This window comes from Lissotriton helveticus, chromosome 11, assembly GCF_964261635.1.
Source record: "Lissotriton helveticus chromosome 11, aLisHel1.1, whole genome shotgun sequence".
Taxonomy (NCBI): domain Eukaryota; kingdom Metazoa; phylum Chordata; class Amphibia; order Caudata; family Salamandridae; genus Lissotriton; species Lissotriton helveticus.
Window position 1 is genome coordinate 833832781 of NC_136072.1, and position 19950 is coordinate 833852730.

A 19950-nucleotide genomic window follows, 5' to 3' on the forward strand; every position below is an offset into this window, starting at 1 on the left:
TCTATCGCGGCAGTAGGGGACCGTTCTACACCTGAACCTGTCCAGTCTCCACCTCCTTGAGTGGAGATTGAGCAGTGACAGTTGACAGCTTTCGACCTTCCGCCTAAAGTCTTTGATGTCATCTTGGCAGCCAGGCGTCCCTCCACTAAATTGGTATACGTCTGTAGATGGAACAAATTTGTAGCATGGTGCACAGCAAAGGCAGTGGATCCCCTTTCTGCCCTTCTTTAAGAGGTCCTTTTGTGTATATACTTTATTTGGCCCAGCTCTGGGCACTCTCAAAGGTTATCTTGCAGCTATCTCTGCTTTTCTTCGGTTGCCAGATCAGCCATCCTTGTTCAAGTTCCCTATTGTTACCAGACTCTTTGAGAACATTACTCATCTGTTTCCTCCATCTCCCTTAATAATGCCCCAATGAAACTTGAATCTTTTTCTCACATTTCTTATGTGTGCTCCCTTCAAGCCTTTGTCCTCTCAGGCTCCTCACTCTCAAGACTGCCTTCCTTGTTGCCATCACCTCTGCTCGCATGGTGAGTGAGCTTCAGGCTTTGTCTGCCAAGCCCCCTTTCTTCTTTGTGCATCCGGACAAAGTGGTGCTTAAAACGAGGCCTTTGTTCCTTCAAAAAGTGGCTACATCATTTCATGTAGGACAATCTATCACCTTTCCCACCTTTTTCCCACCTCTGCACCCTTCCAAAGAGGAGGTGAGACTCCACTATCTGTACAGTCGACGTAATTCTATTTTGACCACACCAAAGACTTCAGGGCGGATGATCAACTCCTTATTGGATATGTGGGTGCCAAGAAAGGCTGGGCTGTTCAAAAACATATGATCTCTCGATGGGTTGTCCTTTGCAGAACCTCCTCCGGGGATGGTATTGCTGGGCTATCTATTTTATGGTAAGAAATCTACAACTAACAGTCTCTATTAGGTGAACAAGTTACTGTACTTCGGTAACTATGTGTTTGAGGCATATGAGCTGCAGATTGCACACTATGCATAGATGGCCACCTAGTGTTGGGCCCGGATGTTTGCAGTTTGTTTTTGCTGTAGAAAGTCTTTGGAAGTCACGGGATAGGTGACTCCTCCTTTGGGTGATACTGCACATGGGCATCGGCTCCATCCCCAGATTGTTTTTTCCCGCCACCGGGCTCGGATGTGGTTCCAGCGCTCCGTGTTGGAACCGATTACCGTCGGCACGCAATCCTCATCGGCTTCAATAAACTACTCTAGAAAGCGTTTTCCTGTCGACACTACTCTTCGAGACCAAGAACGTCCATTCCGGTCGTCGACTACGGCCTTCGGGCCCAACTAGGCTTCGACTCCAGCTAATGTCCTCAATGTGGGTCGAAGTTTCCCCACACCGACCTCCACGAGGTCTGTAACCTCTGCCTCTCTCCGGAGCACGAGGCCAAGGACTGTTCTGCCTGTGCCTCCTTCCGCTCCAAAAAGACTATCCGGGACCGGAGAGCCAGACGAACAATGGCTCAAAGATCTTCAGCTTCGATTCCGGACGACATTTTCCATGAAGGCGTCTACATCCGAAAAGAACACGATGTCGACAGCAATTCGGAGGAAGAGGATTCTGATGTCAAGGACGTAACTCCAGCGCAGCGGGTCGTAAGTAAGACCGTCGACCCCATCCCTCCCTCGACACATACAAAAAAGGCTACGGTCACACCCTCGCCCTCGGGCGCACACCGAGACTCTACTTCCACGGCCCCACCTTCGGGCTCGGCCAAGAAGTCAATAAGGCCTTCGGGCGACTCGGGCTCGAGTCGACCCCCACTCGGTGCCGACACACACTCACCGGCACTGAAAAAAACGCCTGGTACCACTCCGAAGCCATCGGTGCCGAAGCACACAGTCCCATCGGCCCCCAAACCAACTTCGGAGCAGGATTACGACTCCAGCGCAGCGGGTCGTAAGTAAGACCGTCGACCCCAGCCCTCCCTCGACACACACAAAAAAGGCTACGGTCACACCCTCGCCCTCGGGCTCGGGTGCACACCGAGACTCTACTTCCACGGCCCCACCTTCGGGCTCGGCCAAGAAGTCAATAAGGCCATCGGGCGACTCGGGCTCGAGTCGACCCCCACTCGGTGCCGACACACACTCACCGGCACCGAAAAAAACGCCTGGTACCGCTCCGAAGCCATCGGCGCCGAAGCACACAGTCCCTTCGGCACCCAAACCAACTTCAAAGCAGACGAAAGCTTCCGGCACCAAAAAAGCACCGGAGCCGATGAACGCACCGGAGCCGAAAAAAGTATCGGACCCGAAAAAACACCCGGAACCAAAAAAGACTTCGGAACCGAAAAAGACCCCGGCTTCCCCCGTTAAAGATAAAAAGTTGAAAGAAGCCGCTGCAGCGTCGAAACAGCCTTCCACGCCAAAAGGTCACACTCCTGAAAGAGACTTGTTTGCTCCGGACCCAAAGCAAAAGACTCTCATAAAGGATCCCAAAACTGGTCGATTAACATTATCAAAAAAACGACCAGCAGAGGCACCAGTACCGGCCCCAAAGAAGAAAAAGGACATTGCTACCTCACCTATGCATGTATCTTCCCCGCCTCCTACATCCAATCCCGCCCCCCCCATATTTCACCACCTCTCTCCCCTACACCATCTAGCACACATGATTATAATGGGAATGACATAACCCTCGCACCGTGCCCATTCCGTGGAAGACGTATGTAAGCCCCCGCCCGCCTTCCATCCTGATAAAGTTAGCCAACAATACGTGCATCTGTTGTGGTCGTTGTTGGCCGCAGTTTTATTAGGATTAAACACATACTGGTTATACATTTGTCATTTGCGAACTGCCGTTGGTTGGTCATAAATCATACATGTCATAAACCATCCTGGGCCGCTTCTGGGCCGATACTCTTGTGGTACCTATCAGTTCGTAAATGGCACCCCAAACCAGTTCCTTTTGTTAGTCCAGTCCTTGGTAGTCCTCTTTGTTGGTTCTTTCTGGGATCACCATGTGGTTGATCGCCCACGCCCTCTGCGTGTAGTGGAGGGTAGCTTCTGCTCTGGAGTTAGGCCCCCAGCTCGCTACCTTTTGCGCCCTGCCGTCCGGGGGGGTGTGGGCCGCGAGCGCCATCTCCTTTTGCTAGTCCCCTCCTTGGCGCGGCCACCTCACCCTGCCGTGCGGCATCCAAAAGTGAGTGGTCCTCATCCTACACACCGCCCGTCGGTGTGTCTCCTTAGCCAATCCTTGCACCAATTTCCGCAAATGCACCCCTGCCACTAACCAGCCCTGGGACAATGCTGTTCCTTAGGTGTGGGTGGGTGGGTCTGCAGAACTCCGTCGGTGCGCCGCTCGCCTTGCTCCACGAAGTTAGGAGCTACCTGGGTGAGGGGCGACTTATATACACAACCTCTGCCACCTTGGGGTTCAGGTGGCGCCCCCTGATTGGGGAGTTCAAAACATAGCGCAACCTGCCCATTGGTCGCCATTTGGCGCCACTGGGCACTCTTCCTTTTTGGCGGGAGGCCTCCCCCTTTAGCTTGATTCTGGGCGCTTTAAAGCGCCCAGAACCGGGTTTCCACTGGGGAGGGCACGGCGCAGGTTATGGCGCCGGCCCCCGAGCCCCCCCCCTTCGGGAGGGTGAGGCGGCCTCTGCAATAACCCTCGCACCGTGCCCATTCAGTGGAAGACGTATGTAAGCCCGCCGCCCGCCTACCATCCTGATAAAGTTAGCCAACAATACGTGCATCTGTTGTGGTCGTTGTTGGCCGCAGTTTTATTAGGATTGAACACATACTGGTTATACATTTGTCGTTTGCGAACTGCCGTTGGTTGGTCACAAATCATACATGTCATAAACCATCCTGGGCCGCTTCTGGGCCGATACTCTTGTGGTACCTATCAGTTCATAAATGGCACCCCAAACCAGTTCCTTTTGTTAGTCCAGTCCTTGGTAGTCCTCTTTGTTGGTTCTTTCTGGGATCACCATTTGGTTCATTGCCCACGCCCTCTGCGTGTAGTGGAGGGTAGCTTCTGTCTCTGGAGTTAGGCCCCCAGCTCGCTACCTTTTACGCCCTGCCGTCTGGGCCGCGAGCGCCGTCTCCTTTTGCTAGTCCCCTCCTTGGCGCGGCCACCTCACCCTGCCGTGCGGCATCCAAAAGTGAGTGGCCTCATCCTACACACCGCCCGTCGGTGTGTCTCCTTAGCCAATCCTTGCACCAATTTCCGCCACGCCGCAGGGAGGCTCACGTCTTTCTGCGGCTCCCCCCACGCAAGCCAAAGTGTTTTTTTGGTTTTTTTGTTTGTTTTTATGTGCACCCTGCGAGAGCCATTGCCCCCCACAGGTTGTCCCAAAACACCCGCATCCCTCTGTCAGAGAGATTTACCCCGTCTGGCCCGTATAGTTCCGGGCGTCCTGGGTGGATTAGGCCATGTCTGATGGATTCCAGACAGTTGAACTTGCAGAATTTGTGCAAAGCAATGTTCAGCTTTCTCCTGGCATTATCCACCACCTTATTGGACTCTGCGCCCCTCCAATGCCTCCTGCTGACCATCTCGGACCATATGATCATCGTGCCACCGAACCATGTGGCTGCCCTGGTGAGGTCCGTCGGGATGGCCTGCCCCAAAGCTTTCCGCCCCATTTGAGCCAAGTCGTTGCCGCCGAGGTGGATGATCAGGACGTCTGGATGCCACGCTGAGTCTGCCAGTACGTTATGGAGCGTTGCCGGAAGGTGATTACATTTCATCCCGACTGCTGCCACCATTTCTCCATCCTGGAACGAAAGAATGTCCCACTACCCATACCAGCTGGGGGCGTCTACCTGCTGAGAAAGGAATTGGAAAATCAGGTGGCCTGCTGCGCACCGTGTCTTTTGTCTGCAGCCGAGGGCGAGGAGGGAGGTGTTTTTTTTTTACACCCTGCCGTGCGGCATCCCAAGGTCGCCCTGCTTGCAGCTCACCCTGCCGTGTGGCATCCCAAAGTGACTCCCCCCCCCCCCCTGCTTGTTCTGTACTACAAAAGCTGAGGCCGGATGTATGTCTTGTAGGCCCGGGACCGCCATCTGCCGACGGCCTGAATTCTTTCCTCCGGCATGCCATGCTGCGATGCCGAGGTGGCTGCGCCGATTCTAAATGAATGGGACGCAAAGGACTCTGCGAGGCCCTGGCGCGTTATTGCCGTGAATTGGAACTTGCTTAGGTTGCTGCCATCCATGTGTTTGAAGAGCGGACCTTCGTCCGCCGGGCGGGCCACCATGTATTTCACCAGACAGCATACCGCACAAAGCCTAGTATCCGGAATGCATTGTAATCGTATAACCGTGCCCTTTCCTGCCTTGTCAGTTTTTGACTTTCTTAAGAGTATCTCGACTGCCCTTTCCAGGGGCCTGATGTCGGTGGCCTGGAGACACCACTGGGCTGGGCCCAGTTTGTTAGGCGCCACCAGCTCGCTGATGCGAAAGGCGCCGAAAAATGCCGTGGTAAATGCTGCCCTAAAAAGCTGAAGCTCGAAGCTGTCCTTTGTAACCCATACTAATGCGTCTAGTAGCTGGCCCAGTTTATTAAAATCGATGGGGCGCCTGGTGTCTGCCCTTACCCCTTCAGCTCTTCTCCACCCTTTGAGTGCTGCCTTGAGGTATAGGGATGTTCTGGGATCCTCCCCTGTGTGGATCTTAGTGAAATGGGCTATGGCTGACAAATGGGCCTGTGCCCATGACCTTGTCTTTTTGTTAATGAATGCCCACTTCATAAATTTCTCCACCGCTGTCTGTATCCCGGCCCTGTCGCTCAGTGACTGTATGCCCCCAACCCTCATCACTGTGGCTGCATACTTCTTGTACCTTCTAGTTGCCTCAGGAGTCAGTGCATAATTTACTAGTGCAGACAGGTCTATTCCCCCTGGTCCCACAGATATGCCGGAAAAGGGGTCATCTCCTTGTCCGCCCCTGGCACCAGCTCTCTGAATCGTTTCATCTGAAATCGTGAGAGGGCGTCTGCCGCTGAGTTCTCCACCCCTGGTACGTGGCGAGCCTTCAGCTCCAGATTTCCCTCCAGCTGTAATTTAATCAACTGTCGTATTAGCCTCAACGTGTCAGGGCACCTCGCTGCGCCTTTGTTAATGGCCTGTACTACCCCTTTGTTGTCTGACCACAAAGTCCGCTTCATGTTTCTTAGCTCATGCTTCCATATTGCCAATGCTCCTATTATTGGGAAAAGTTCTAAAAATGTGATGTTATCTTGCCTGTGCCACTTCTCCGGCCATTGGTTCGCACACCATCTCTTTCCAAGGATTGCCCCGAAACCCAAGCTGCCCGCAGCGTCTGTGAACAGGGCTATCTGTCTGGCTGTCACCCAACCCTCTCTCCATATCAGGATGCCATTAAAGTTTTGGAGGAAACCATCCCACATAAGTAGGTCCTTTTTAAACCCACCCCCTAGCCGTATGTGGTGGTGTTTGTGGGTGATGCATGATGTCAATTGAGTAAAGCGCCTGGCAAAGACCCTCCCGGCGGGGATGACCCTGGCCGCGAAGTTGAGCTTCCCGATCAGCCTCTGTAAATCGCGGAGTGTCGCCTTGTTCCGGCCGCACAAGTTCCTGACGTACTCCCTGAAATCTTCTACCTTTTCTTTAGGCAGCCTGGCCGTCCCGGCTATTGAGTCTAGTTCTATGCCCAGGAAAGTAAGTCTTGTGGTCGTGCACGTTGTCTTTTCGGCTGCTAAGGGAACCTCCAGTATCGCAGCCAGTTGTTTAAATGCAGCCAGGGTGTCCCCACATGTGGAGGATCCTGATGGGCCCGTAAACATGAAGTCATCTAAATAATGCAGCTTCCCACCCCATAGGTGTCTGTCATGTAGGGCCCATTCTAGGAAGGTGGCAAACTGCTCAAAGTAGGCGCATGATATGGAGCAGCCCATAGGCATTGCTTTGTCCACAAACAGGTCCCCCTCCCATTGGAAGCCCAACAAGTGGAAGCTGGAGGGGTGAACGGGTAAGAGGCGGAATGCAGACTCAATATCTGCCTTGGCCATCAATGCCCCTTTTCCTGTTGCCTTTACTAGGTCAATTGCATCATCAACTGATGCATAACCCACTGAACAAGCGTCCGTGGCAATCCCGTCATTCACGGAGGACCCCTCCGGGAATGAGAGGTCGTGGATGAGTCTAAATTGGCCTGGTTCTTTCTTGGGGACAACGCCAAGCGGGGAGACCACTATACTTTCTGTCAAAAGCGGAGGGAGGGAGCCCTCCACTCTGCCCAATGATATTTCTTTTGCCAGTTTGGCGCGCACCACCTCGGGGTGTTGAATTGCTGATTTTAGATTTTTGGCCCTCTCTAAAGGTAGGGGGCCCGTGAATGGGATCACAAATCCTGCCTCTAAACCTTCCATTAGGACAGTGGCATCTGCTCTATTAGGATATTTGTTCGCTAGTCTCCGCAGCTGTTGTGTGTTAATTGGGGATCTGGCCAGCTGGCAATCCTGTAGGTCCATCAAAGCCCCCCCCCCCACCAGACAAGGAATCTAAACTCCTTGATGCTTCGGGGAAAAGAACGGCCTTACAAGCGGCAAACATGTGGCGCATTGCTAACACGCAAGCCTTACTAGCACGCTATGATGGGGCACATTATGATGAGCTCGAGCAAATAATGCAACATCTTCCTGACAAATTTAAAGATAGAGCTAGTGAACTAATTCAGGAGGGAAAAGTTATCACTAACACATCTATCCGCTGCGCGCTAGACGCAGCAGACACAGCCTCCAGAGCCGTCAACACCAGCGTCCTGCTACGCAGGCATGCTTGGCCCTGTATATCTGGATTCAAGCCAGAGGTCTAAAGAGCTATACTCAATCAACCATTCGATGAGCAACACTTATTTGGACCAGAGGTTGATGTCTCCCTCGAAAAAATGAAAAAAGACACTGACACGGCAAAATCTATGGAAGCCCTGCAGTCGCAGGCTCCCAGACGTTCATTTCGTCGCTCCACATATAGAGGTGCAAACAGAGGATATTCATCCGATACACCTTTCACAACATACAAAAGCTCCACTCAGTCTACCTACAGTAAGGGCTACCAAAGGGGAGGTTACAGCGGTAACAATAACAAAGGCAGAGGCAAGAATACACACCATCTGCCTCCACACCTACCCAATGACTCCCCTCCCCTTCCCCCGCCCCATTCCACTCCTGTCGGGGGAAGGATACAGCAATACCTGTCAGCCTGGGAAGACATCACATCAGACAGGTGGGTGCTTCAAATAATTCAGTCAGGTTACTGTCTAGAACTAACATCTACCCCCCCAAACATACCACCCAAACAGCGCCCAATGTCACAAGAACATTTAACGCTGCTCAAACAAGAAGTACTTTCTCTCCTGGAGAAAAATGCAATAGAGATAGTTCCAAAACATCAAAGGAATAAAGGAGTATATTCCCTGTACTTCTTAATTCCAAAGAAGGACGGATCTCTGAGACCTATTCTAGACCTCAGACCTCTAAACGCTTACATTCGATCAGATCATTTCCATATGGTCACACTTCAGCAAGTCCTTCCACTCCTGTTGCAGAACGACTTTCTTGTCACACTAGATCTCAAAGACGCCTACTTCCACATTCCAATTCACCAGGCGCACAGAAAGTATCTAAGATTTGTGCTAGAAGGACAGCACTACCCATTCAAGGTACTCCCATTCAGAGTAACAACAGCGCCAACAGTGTTCACCAAATGTCTAGCAGTGGTAGCAGTACACTTAAGAAGACAGCACATCCACGTCTTACCATATCTAGACGACTGGCTCATAAAAGCACAATCGTACAACCAGTGTGTACAACACACTCACAATACAATGCTATTACTCCACGACTTAGGCTTCACAGTAAATTACACCAAGTCACATCTTCTACCATCGCCCACACAACAGTACCTAGGAGCCACAATCAATACTCAACTAGCACAAGCTTATCCCTCTCCAGCAAGGATAACAAGTGTGCAAACGCTCCTAACAAAATTCAAATCACAACACTCGCTTCCAGCTCGAATGTTTATGCAACTCATAGGGATGATGGCATCTTGCATGTTCATAGTACCTCACGCAAGACTGCAAATGCGTCCACTTCAAGAATTTCTAGCACGCCAATGGAACCAGGCTCACGGTCAGTTAACAGACCTAGTGTTGGTAGACAGTCGGATTCATCGCTCTCTACAATGGTGGAACACAAAAAGCATGTCAAAAGGCCGACTATTCCTAGAGCCAGTTCCACAAATCATACTAACAGCAGATGCATCGCTCTCCGGCTGGGGAGCCCACCTACTGCATTACACCACGCAGGGTAGGTGGTCACCAATGCAAAAACTACTCCACATCAACCATCTGGAGCTATTAGCTGTGTTCCTAGCTCTGAAAGCATTCCAAACACAAGTGGCAAACAAGACTGTCTTAGTCCGCACAGACAATATGACAGCCATGTATTACGTAAACAAACAAGGATGGACACACTCTCTGCAGCTCTCTCAACTAGCTCAGCAGATATGGAGGTGGGCTATACCTCAGGACATCTTCTTAATAGCCCAGCACGTCCCAGGGGTTCAAAACAGCATGGCAGATCTGCTAAGTCGGCAGACTCAGCAGATGCACGAGTGGGAACTTCATCCACAAGTTCTTCACCCGTTCTTTCAAATGTGGGGACAACCTCAAATAGACCTCTTCGCCACCCACGAAAACGCAAAATCGCAAAATCGCAGACAGATACCCACACCCATTGGCCAAAGGCAATGCGATGTGGATGAACTGGTCAGGACTATTTGCGTACGCTTTTCCTCCTCTACCAATGATTCTTTTACTAGTACGCAAAATGCAACAACACTCGCTGACGCTTTTACTAGTAGCTCCAACGTGGGCCAGACACGCATGGTACACCACACTGCTACAGCTATCTGTGGTACCAAATCAAAAACGAAACCTATCTCCACATCTTTTGACTCAGAACCATGGAGAGATCAGACACCCGGACCCAGCTCAGCTCAACCTTGCGATCTGGCTCCTGAAGTCATAGAGTTTGGTTATCTTAAACTCCCTCAAGAATTCATGAATGTTATCAAGGAAGCAAGGCGTCCCACCACTAGGGCACGCTACGCTGCTAAGTGGAAACGTTTTGTAATATACTGTCAAAACAACAATATAAATCCACTAGATGTATCCATCCAAAAAATTATAGGCTTTTTACTGCACCTTCAAAAGTGTAATTTAGCCTACACATCTATCAGGTTGCACCTAGCTGCCATTGCAGCTTACTTACAAAATAGACAGCATCTGTCTCTTTTTAGAGTGCCAGCCATTAAAGCTTTTATGGAGGGTCTCAAAAGAATAATACCTCCAAGGCTACCACCTACACCTGTGTGGAACTTAGTGCTCACACGTCTCATGGGACCTCCATTTGAACCTTTACATAAATGCGAATTGCAATTTCTCACATGGAAAGTGGCTTTCCTAGTAGCCATTACTTCGTTAAGAAGAGTTACTGAAATGCAAGCATTTACCATTCAAGAACCTTTTCTGCAAATGCACCACAATAAAGTTGTTCTTCGTACAAACCTTAAATTCCTGCCAAAGGTAGTTTCTCCTTTCCATCTAAACCAGTCTGTGGAACTGCCAGTTTTCTTCTCGCAGCCACAAACAGTAGCAGAAAGAGCTCTGCACACCTTAGATGTCAAAAGAGCATTACTATATTACATAGAGAGAACGCAAAGCTTTAGGAAAACAAAACAGCTTTTTGTATCCTTTTCACCACCGCATAAAGGGAACCCAATATCAAAATCTGGTATTGCCAGGTGGATTGTTAAGTGTATCCAGATATTGTACCACAAAGCTAAGCGTACACTAACAATTCCTCCAAAAGCCCATTCTACAAGGAAAATAGGGGCTTCCATGGCATTCTTAGGGAACATTCCCTTGGAAGACATCTGCAAAGCAGCTACATGGTCTACACCGCACACATACACAAAACATTATTGGGTAGATGTGCAAACAAAGCAACAAGCCACTGTAGGCCAGGCTGTACTTAAAACACTATTTCAAACAACTGCAACGGATACGGGTGGTCGCTGCTAGTGTGGGTACTGCTATACAATCTATGCATAGTGTGCAATCTGCAGCTCATATGCCTCAAACAGAAAATGCTACTTATCAGTATGCATCTGTTCTTGGCATGTAGAGCTGCAGAGCTGCACACGCCCACCCGCCTCCCCGGCAACCTTTATCTGTTCCAGTATTATTCTCATTAGATACAAACACACATGGTCATCACTATCTCTTAGCTCCATCACTTACCTAATGGCGAAAAACAATCTGGGTATGGAGCCGATGCCCATGCGCAGTATCACCCAAAGGAGGAGTCACCTATCCTGTGACTTCCAAAGACTTTCTACAACAAAAACAAACTACAAACATCCGGGCCCAACACTAGGTGGCCATCTATGCATAGTGTGCAACTCTGCAGCTCTACATGCCAAGAACAGATGCATACTGGTAAGTAGCATTTTCCATCTGGTAGAGACATATGTTAGTTGTAGATTCCTTACTACCTCACCCATCCTCCCCGCTCTGTGAACTGATATCTAGGGATAGGGACTCCCTTTCAGGGCCCTGGTTGTGGCGCACCAGTGATTAGTGTCTTTCAAGGCTCTGGGCTTCTATCGTGGAAAGTTGTGTCAGAACTGATGTCAAAGCGCAGGGCGGCGTCTAAGTAGGCACCGCAACGCCATCCCGGCGACTCCGACGACGGACGTGGGGTTGGACCGATGCCACCTACCATCATGCAGGGGTATTGCTGAAGAAAAAAATCTCAGGATCCAGATTGACGCCTGGGGGAAATTCGAAGGTAAGGAATCTTCAACTAACATATGTCTCTACCAGATAGATTGTTACCGAAGGTAAGTAACTTGTTCTTTAAGTCCCTAGTATATAATAGGGCATGGCAGTTTAGAGGCCAGCAGCCCTTTCTGCGCTTGCATGTATGCACTGCTGAGAGCCTTAGGCCATTTTAAAAGCAGCCCTGTATTACAGAACTGCTTTTAAATGTAAATTGTGCCCAAACTCGACTTTGGTGTTAGGGGCACTTAAAAATTGATAAAGTACAGTATTTTGGCATATTAGGTAGCCCCAGGGTCCCCCCCAAGGTGACTCAGGGGTGGGGTGGTCAGGTACTAATAAGGAGGACACTCATAATAGAGGTGTTATATACCTTGGGGATAAATTGCACATTTCACTTCCCTAATTGTAGTAAAGTGATTCCCAAAATCGACTTTTGTGTTAGGGGCATAGGGGCACGGTGGAGTGAGGATCTACATTATTTTTGAATATTCAGGAACCCTAAAGTCTCCCTTAGGTTTCCCGGGGGTGGGGGGGGGGGGGCGGGGTGTCATGTAGTTGTAGGCAGGGTCCTTATAAAAGTAGTTTTATAGGCCCTGGTCCTGGAGAAACTGGATATTTCATTTTCCCCATTGTAGATCCCTAGCCACATGTGTTAACATTTCAATAGTTTATGAATCCATAACTATCGCAAGGCACAGCCAAAAAAGATTATTCGAGGACTTAGGAGAAAGAATGGTATTGATAAATCCAACAATATGCTGTTGTTGAATGTATCGTAAAATGTAAAGAAAAGAAAGAAGTTATAAGGCTTTCTTTTCTGTAAGCCAAAATTAATCCTTTCAGTCGACTGTCCTGATTAGTCAGAGTTAAGTGGATTATCCAGGCTGCTTTGCTGAGGTGATTAGTGGCACCTAGGGAGAGAAGTCTATCTGCTGTAAGAGGACTTCGCTCCACAGGAATGCCAGAGCAGGGGGAAAGGGTTGTAAAGCTTCGGGTTCAAAGGTAGAAGGGGACAGGCATAGCAGCCAGGTCCATCTGCCCGTTTCCACTCTGAACCCAGCCAGATTGCAGGTTTAAGGAATTAATTTGCAGATGTAGGAGGGAGGAGAGTTTTTGAAATGAGCCATCCTGGAGGTTGGTTTAGCTAGCTCTTGCTTCTCTGCTGATACTTCACCCATATTGAATTTTGGAGAAATAGTGCTTTCTGGGAGACCATTGTGCCACACTTTGGAGGGAATGGTCATGCTCTGGGGTGTTACCCTGAACCTCATTGGACAGGAGTGCCCTCCTGATTGACCCCAAAGAAAACTGAATACGAGGCTGGTCTGGGCAGAACCACTCAGCACTACTGCTTGAAACTGAGAGAAGAAGAAGGATTGCCAAGCCTGAAACTTGATTTTCACTATCCGGCCCTGCATTCTGACTGACTCTTCCTGATGCATTATCTGGCACTGCAGCCCTTTTGATGTACCTTGTTTCAAGAGGAATAAAGAGTTGGCTTTCTGCAAGCTACAGGTTAACAGAGCTCACCTGCGTCAACTCCACCAAAAGTCCCCTACCTGGAGTACACCCAGTGGACTTTTAAGGAGTTTGGCCCATGTGCATTGTTGGGATTGTGGTCCCAAACTTTCCAGGACCATCTTACAGCTTCCAGACCATTGGATTGTGTTTTGGACTCTTTGTATCGACCCTCAAGAGGAACTTCAGGAATAAATTCCATATGTTTGGAAAAGTTTGGGAAAAAACTCCACAAGGTGACTAAGTGCTGGAAAGTGTTTATTTAAAAAAATTCATATCTCAGGTTCCCTACATAGAATCCTTTTCGTTTTGGTGTCATTTTAAAGATAAAAATATTTCCTGTTTCCATAAATTGGTGTTGGATTTTTATTATGTGTTGTGTCTTAATTGTTTACTGGATTGTTTTTTAAAAATGATTTACGTACCGGTGTCTGAAGTTAACCCTGCGTGCTCGCAGTCAAGCTACCAGTGGTTGAGCCGGGGAATAAGTTTATGAGACCTATTCGAAGCCCTAGACTGGGTTAATGGCTTATTGCCACTGGTAGATGCATATTTACCACTACTGATAGTCTACTTTCCAACAGGGATCTAGACAGGAACTGGAGAAACAATGAACCTGCAGACAGAGGTGTGTATGGGTGAGCTTGGACTGTTGTATGACTTTAGAAATCCAAAAGCTTCCCCCAGAAACATTCTAAATATGGAAAAGTGTAATACCACGTTGGTGAGTTGAAATAGAAATAGAACAGGGGAAAAGCTTGAAACATTGTGTAAAATGTTGAACTAACATAAAGAAGAGAGATTAAAGTGTGAAGAGGTTGCTATAGTTGCATAGGTTATCAGCATGCTTCCCAGTTTCACTTTACATGCAAAGTTGCATCTCAAGAATGCTAGAATTTGTGCAGGGGACTCTATCCTACAGTTTAAAAACAAATCGTACTTTTTGGTACAAATGTAAATATAATTGTATTCCTCCTAAATACATTCATTAAAAGTGATCCTCGTATATGTAGTACATAATGTTATGTGAAACCAGTTGTGTTCAATTCAGTATCCACAACATTGACAAAGATTGTCAAAGGACAGCCAACGGGTGTTTTACGGAGAGGAGTCCACCAGGACTAACTATAATACCAAGAAAGTTTAAGCTAATTTTCACAACTACTTCCGAATAGGTTTTATAGGAGGCTAGCTCAGTATATGGTGTACACCAATAGTGAGTCACTGTGTATTGAGTTCAGGCAACCCTTGGTGATAGTGTTTAGGTCCCTGAAAACCAAAGCTCTCAAGGTGTAGCTGTGGAGAGCAGCAAAGGCTTATCCTGAAGGGCTGTAAAGCATGTTCATGTACCACTTTAGTCGGTCAGTAACCTTTACAGACAAGAAAGAACCACACCAGGCGAGTAGACAAATACTTAATATTTATTACTACCCACTAAACACTAACTTGGTATATCTCCTACCCGGAGATATCAAGTACACACAAAAAATCGATAAGTAGCATAGAAAAACACACAGGGCCCCACAGGGGGGGGGTCAAAACCATGTACTAAAATTGGAATGTGGAGTGAGTACCAAAACGGGACTCGTAGCCAAGGTTGGAGGATTCCAGGGTAAGCAAGGAAACTGGTGAGAAGCCAGGGACTCCAAGGCGCAGGGGTGCACAGTGGTTACACCAGGTCAGAAATCCAAAGGACAACAACGGGTAAGTAGCGGTTGGAAAATGAGTTCCAGGACCCTTCTCAGAGGACCCCGAAGGAATCACTGGATTAAGGAAGGTTGGAGAGTCACCCGTGGATACGCAGACAATATGGATACCTGCTCCAGGGAGCCCGGGTTCATAGGGGTGAACACTCATGGAGAGTCGTAGAGGTACAGGAGCTACAGAGCCTCATGGACCAGGCGGGTGGAACCAGGGCAAAGAATCCAGACGAGAAGAACCTGAAAGCAGACGGGACAGAGTCCAAACCACCTGAAGGTGACCAGGAGGCACAGGGAGTACAATACCAGCTTTGGTTGAATGTTCTTGGGGTAGCAACAGCTGTGAAGACCAGGTGACGTTGCAGGAGCCCAGGAGGCTTTCATGAGTTGTCCAACGTCGGTCTACGAGTGCAGGAAGGTCAGTGGCCGGCAGGACCAGCAACAAGCCCTGGCAAAAGCAAACAACTGTTCGGGGGAGAAGATTAGAAGACCAGCTAGGTCTGTGGGACTAACCCAGAAAGGGTAAGTCAGGGCCAGCCCTCAGCACTTAGGAGAGCCAGCAGGAATCGATGGAGCCCCCTCTACGACCCCCTCGCAGCAATCACAGGAAGTCTCAAGGATGTCCCAGCAGCACAGAGGAGACAAACGCCCATAATGCAGAGGATGCAGGCAAGACGACAAGCTTGTAGCTGTGCACTGGTTGGGGCAGGGGTTACTTGGAGCTTGAAGATCTTCGGTGAAGCGAGCCAACAAACCTTGGTGACAACAAGCAGACGTGGTGCACAGGGAGGTGGTCTGTGTTGGCTGGAGGATTACAGTCTCCCAACTTGAAGGGAAGACTGGTCAGGCCTCTAGCCTACCAACAAACCACCACCTGTGTTGCAGAGCCGGAGGATATCCATGGGACAAAGAGATCAGAAAGTTGGTCGTCGAGGTGCCTGCGGGTGCAGGGAAGTGACCCCTTTGCTCTAAGGGAGATTGCAGGCTGAGTCCTTGGTGACTCAGAGGATGCACGCCACAGAGTTGCAGAGCTTTGGAAAAGCACAGGGACGAAGATGCAGCAGGATTCTTCCTACCAGGCGCAGTCGTGTCATGGGTCAAGGCTTGAAGAGCAGCAGAGTTCCAGTGTCGACCAGCAAAAGATTATTTGAACAGTCTTCTGCGACAGGCAGTTGGTTCTAGAAGATGTTGTCGGTACGAATCCAGGGACCCTCCCTCAGGGGAGTCCTTAAATTTCGCAAAAAAAGGGACTCACCTAGCATAAGGATTAGGGACCCTACTCAGATGTCCTAGCCAGTCAGACACTCCCAGGTGGCAAGATTCAAAATGGCAAAATCGTGTGGCCACCTGGAGGAGCTCTGGGACACCTCCCTCGGTAGGAGCTGGACAGGGAGTTGGTCACTCCCCTGTCCTATGTGTAGATTCACGCCAGCACGGAAGCCAAGGGCAGCTGAACTGGGCAAAACTGGTTTATGCATGGAAGGCACCAAATGTGCCTTTCAGTGCAGTCTGATGGTGCTCCGAATCATCCCGACCCTACATAATTCTAAAGGAGAGGTGGTCACACCTCTCCTTTGCAGAAAATCCTTTGTTCTGCTTCCCCTGCCCGAGTTAAGCTCATCAACGGGGGGCAGAACACTTTCCAGGGATGGCTTCAGCTCGGGCCGGCAGCCAGACCCTGGAAGGCTACACGGGTAGGCATTGGGGTGGTGGGTATGGGTTTCCTCTAAGGAGCCCCCCAGTACATGGTATCATACAATTAACACTGGAATCAATGTAGTCACATGATTCCAACATGTTTGATACCAAACATTACCAGGTTCGGGGCAGCCATTATGTGATTAGACATCTCAACTTGCCAGTGTCCACCACATACCTTAGAATGGCTGTCCTGCAATTGCAAAGCCCCGAAAATGGAGTCTGGGTTTGTAGGGGCACCTCTCTTTGTGCAGGGGTGCCCACACACACCATACACCCTGCCCTTGGACTGAAAGTCCTACCTTAGGGGTGACTTCTAGGTTTTAAGTGCAGTGACTGGGATATAAGGTAAACGTTCCATCTGAAGTGAAGGGTGCATGCACCCTGTGTCACAGACTGCAATGGCAGCTCTGCAGACACAGTTTGCATTGGCTCCTATGGGTGGCACAATCATGCTGCAGCACATACGAGACCCCTGGTGTACCAGTGCCCTGGGTGCCTAAGTAACATATACTAGGGACTTATCATGGTACCCCAGTATGCCAGTTGTGAGGTGTAGAAAGTACTTAACAGCACATTTAGAGTAGAGAACACAGTCACTTGGGTCCTGGTTAGCAAGATGCCAGTGAACTAGACACTGAAACAAGACAAAAAGTGGGGTTATCGATGCCAGAAAGATCCTGCTTTCCTACAGGCTTCACCATTGATACACCAGAGTTCAATTATAACAAATTGGTATACCTTCATCTTATGTTTAACAGCATCTTCAGTTTCATATTTATTTAATTACTAGTCTAAATAACAGATTTAAAGTGTTATCAAATGTCCAATGAACATATCCCCTCATAAGGTGACATCCTTCAACCGCTATTTTAAACATCTCCAATCTGTTGTTTGTTTAACTACTATTCAGGATACCAAACTTAAGGTGTTTCCAAAGAACCAGTAAATATATGCCCATGCTAAGGCAATGTCTTGCACACAGCACCGTTAAGTTTCCTTCAGACAAACCGCATGGTGAAGAGGAAAAGACATCAGAGAGAAAAGAGATTAGATATTTTCATATTGTTGTAATCTAATGTAATAGATATAATTTAGATGCCATTCACATTTACAAACTGCCAACAAGAGTGTTAATTAAAACAAAATATTGCTCAATCATGTAACCAACGTGCCTGCCTCAGTTCAATCGTCCTGGGCAACAATGAGCCTTCATCTTCACTCTAGGATCTCCAGTCTCTCTTTTCTGAGATTATCCTTTTCTGCTGATGACTGTCTAGGATCAAAGCATCTTCTGTCCCCGAGATCTTATTTTTTCTGTGTTTTTTTCCCCTTGCCTCTCTAAGGATCTTCCTTTTCTGTTCCCTGTTTCTTGGATCAATCCTTTTTCTGGAGTACACAGTTAGGGATCAGTGTACCTATTAGTCTACCTGGATGTTCATCCTTTCAACAATTCTCTTTTCTTTCACGCTCCAATAAGAAGGTGCTGATCTGCACACACTAAAAAAATCTAGGTCTTGGTTGTAATTCTTGCCTCTTTTTGCCTCTTCTTAGTATATCGAGATGCTGCTGGCTGATGGTAACAGTCTGGTCCTGTTCCTGGAAGAACCCTTCTCTGGAGCCCGGTGCTTGTGTCCTTATGGCAGGCAGTGGTTGGAGCTGGTCTGTGCAGCTGTGCTTTCTGGTGCTGTGCCTGATGTATTCCTGGTACCAGTTGGGATTTCATATGAGACCAATCTAGGCTTTTCCAACCTAGTACGATGGGTAAGAGCAGCAGATCTTTGTTAGTAGCAAGGCTAGGAGTCCCTTGAATGACTAGAGACATGTGCGGATAGTCTTGTTAACGAATGCACACTCCAGAGTGACAGTATCCCCTCTGCAAAAGCTTTGCCAGCTGCTCTTCTTTCATAAGTTTGATATGGGTAGGTAGAGATATATCAAGTAAGAGCGAATTATGGAGGTTAGAGAGATGGACATTCTGTAGGATGGGTGAGAGTTGGAGCAGAAGGGTTAGACCTTGTAGAAGAGTGAGCTCTGGAGCAAGAAGTTGCAATCTGCTAAAGAAGGATGTATAGTGTAGAGGTACTTATAAAGGAGAGGCAATTTTCTCATATTGGTGAGAAAGTTGGAACCTGAGTGAGGCAGAGCAAGACCTGGTTGCAGAAGATTAAAGATGTTGGAAAAAGGTGTGAGCCATGACAACGCTCAGAAAAAACTCAAGTTGAAGAGGAGAAGCCTGGCTGCAGTGTATAAGTGTTTTAGGGGATAGTTGTGAGAGTGGGGAAAGGGGGAGGGTCAGGTCAGTTGGCAGAGAGAATGGAGTGAAGAGAGGGTGATTGCAGTGACTGATGGTGTGAGTTGTCTGAGGGGAAAGGGAGAGTTAATATTTTCTGCAGAGTAAAGACGTCCTTTCTCGTATTTGATCTTTTTGTCTTATTTCCTTCCAGCTGCTGTCTGGCCAGCCCAGCCTGCTTTCTGTTGCTTTTGCTGCTCTTTGTTTACTCTTTAGCCGACTTGGTTGTCTACGGGTGGACTTTGGTCAGCCATTCTCCCTGCAGGTAATTTATGTAGCTTTCATTCTGTACATCTGTCCCCCTTCCATTCTCAATAACATTCTCTCGATTTTAGGACTCTAATGCTTATTCTTGTCATTCAATACTTTATCAAACAACTATTATTTTTCTCGGAAAACAGATTTTTAATATCAAAGAACGCAGTTCTTATTTCGGGCTCATACTGCTTGTTCTAGCACTAGGAAAAGCTCTGTTCAGATCACTGATCCTTGTTCTCCTATCGCGTGTCAGTTTCACCTCTGGCTACCATTGTTCGATTGTGCCTATTGTGTTACCATGTGGTATTCAATCTCAAGGGGCCACTGATTTGAAGCTTAGGTAGTCTTTTAGTTGTAGTAGTGGTACCATAAGATGCCTGATTCACAATGTTCGATTTGTACAGTGAGCTGCAGAAGGAAGAGGCTGGCATGTCCAATCGCAACTTTACATAAACATGTTCACTTTCATCAAGCTACCCTAAAAAAGCCTAATAAACATTCAGCAATAGATATTTCCAAACTTCTATAAGATCAACCCAGACAAAAGTGAATGTGTCTGTTTGCCCGAGAAGCTAGCAACGATTGATGAAAAAAAATGAATAGGCTTTTCCCGAATCATGGCCCAATAAGTTAGA

The 19950-nt window shown here is 48.3% G+C and overlaps 1 protein-coding gene across 3 annotated transcripts in view; it reads left to right on the top strand.

The window, feature by feature from the left end:
* Positions 1 to 19950, top strand: part of GPAT2 (glycerol-3-phosphate acyltransferase 2, mitochondrial) — a 1306638-nt gene that overhangs the window by 618578 nt on the left and 668110 nt on the right. For all 3 annotated transcript variants that reach the window (XM_078667014.1, XM_078667016.1, XM_078667015.1), the window contains 2 exons: positions 18319 to 18528; positions 19212 to 19322. In XM_078667014.1, coding sequence (XP_078523140.1) covers positions 18319 to 18528; positions 19212 to 19322 — 321 coding nt within the window. The remainder of the gene's footprint in view (positions 1 to 18318; positions 18529 to 19211; positions 19323 to 19950) is intronic.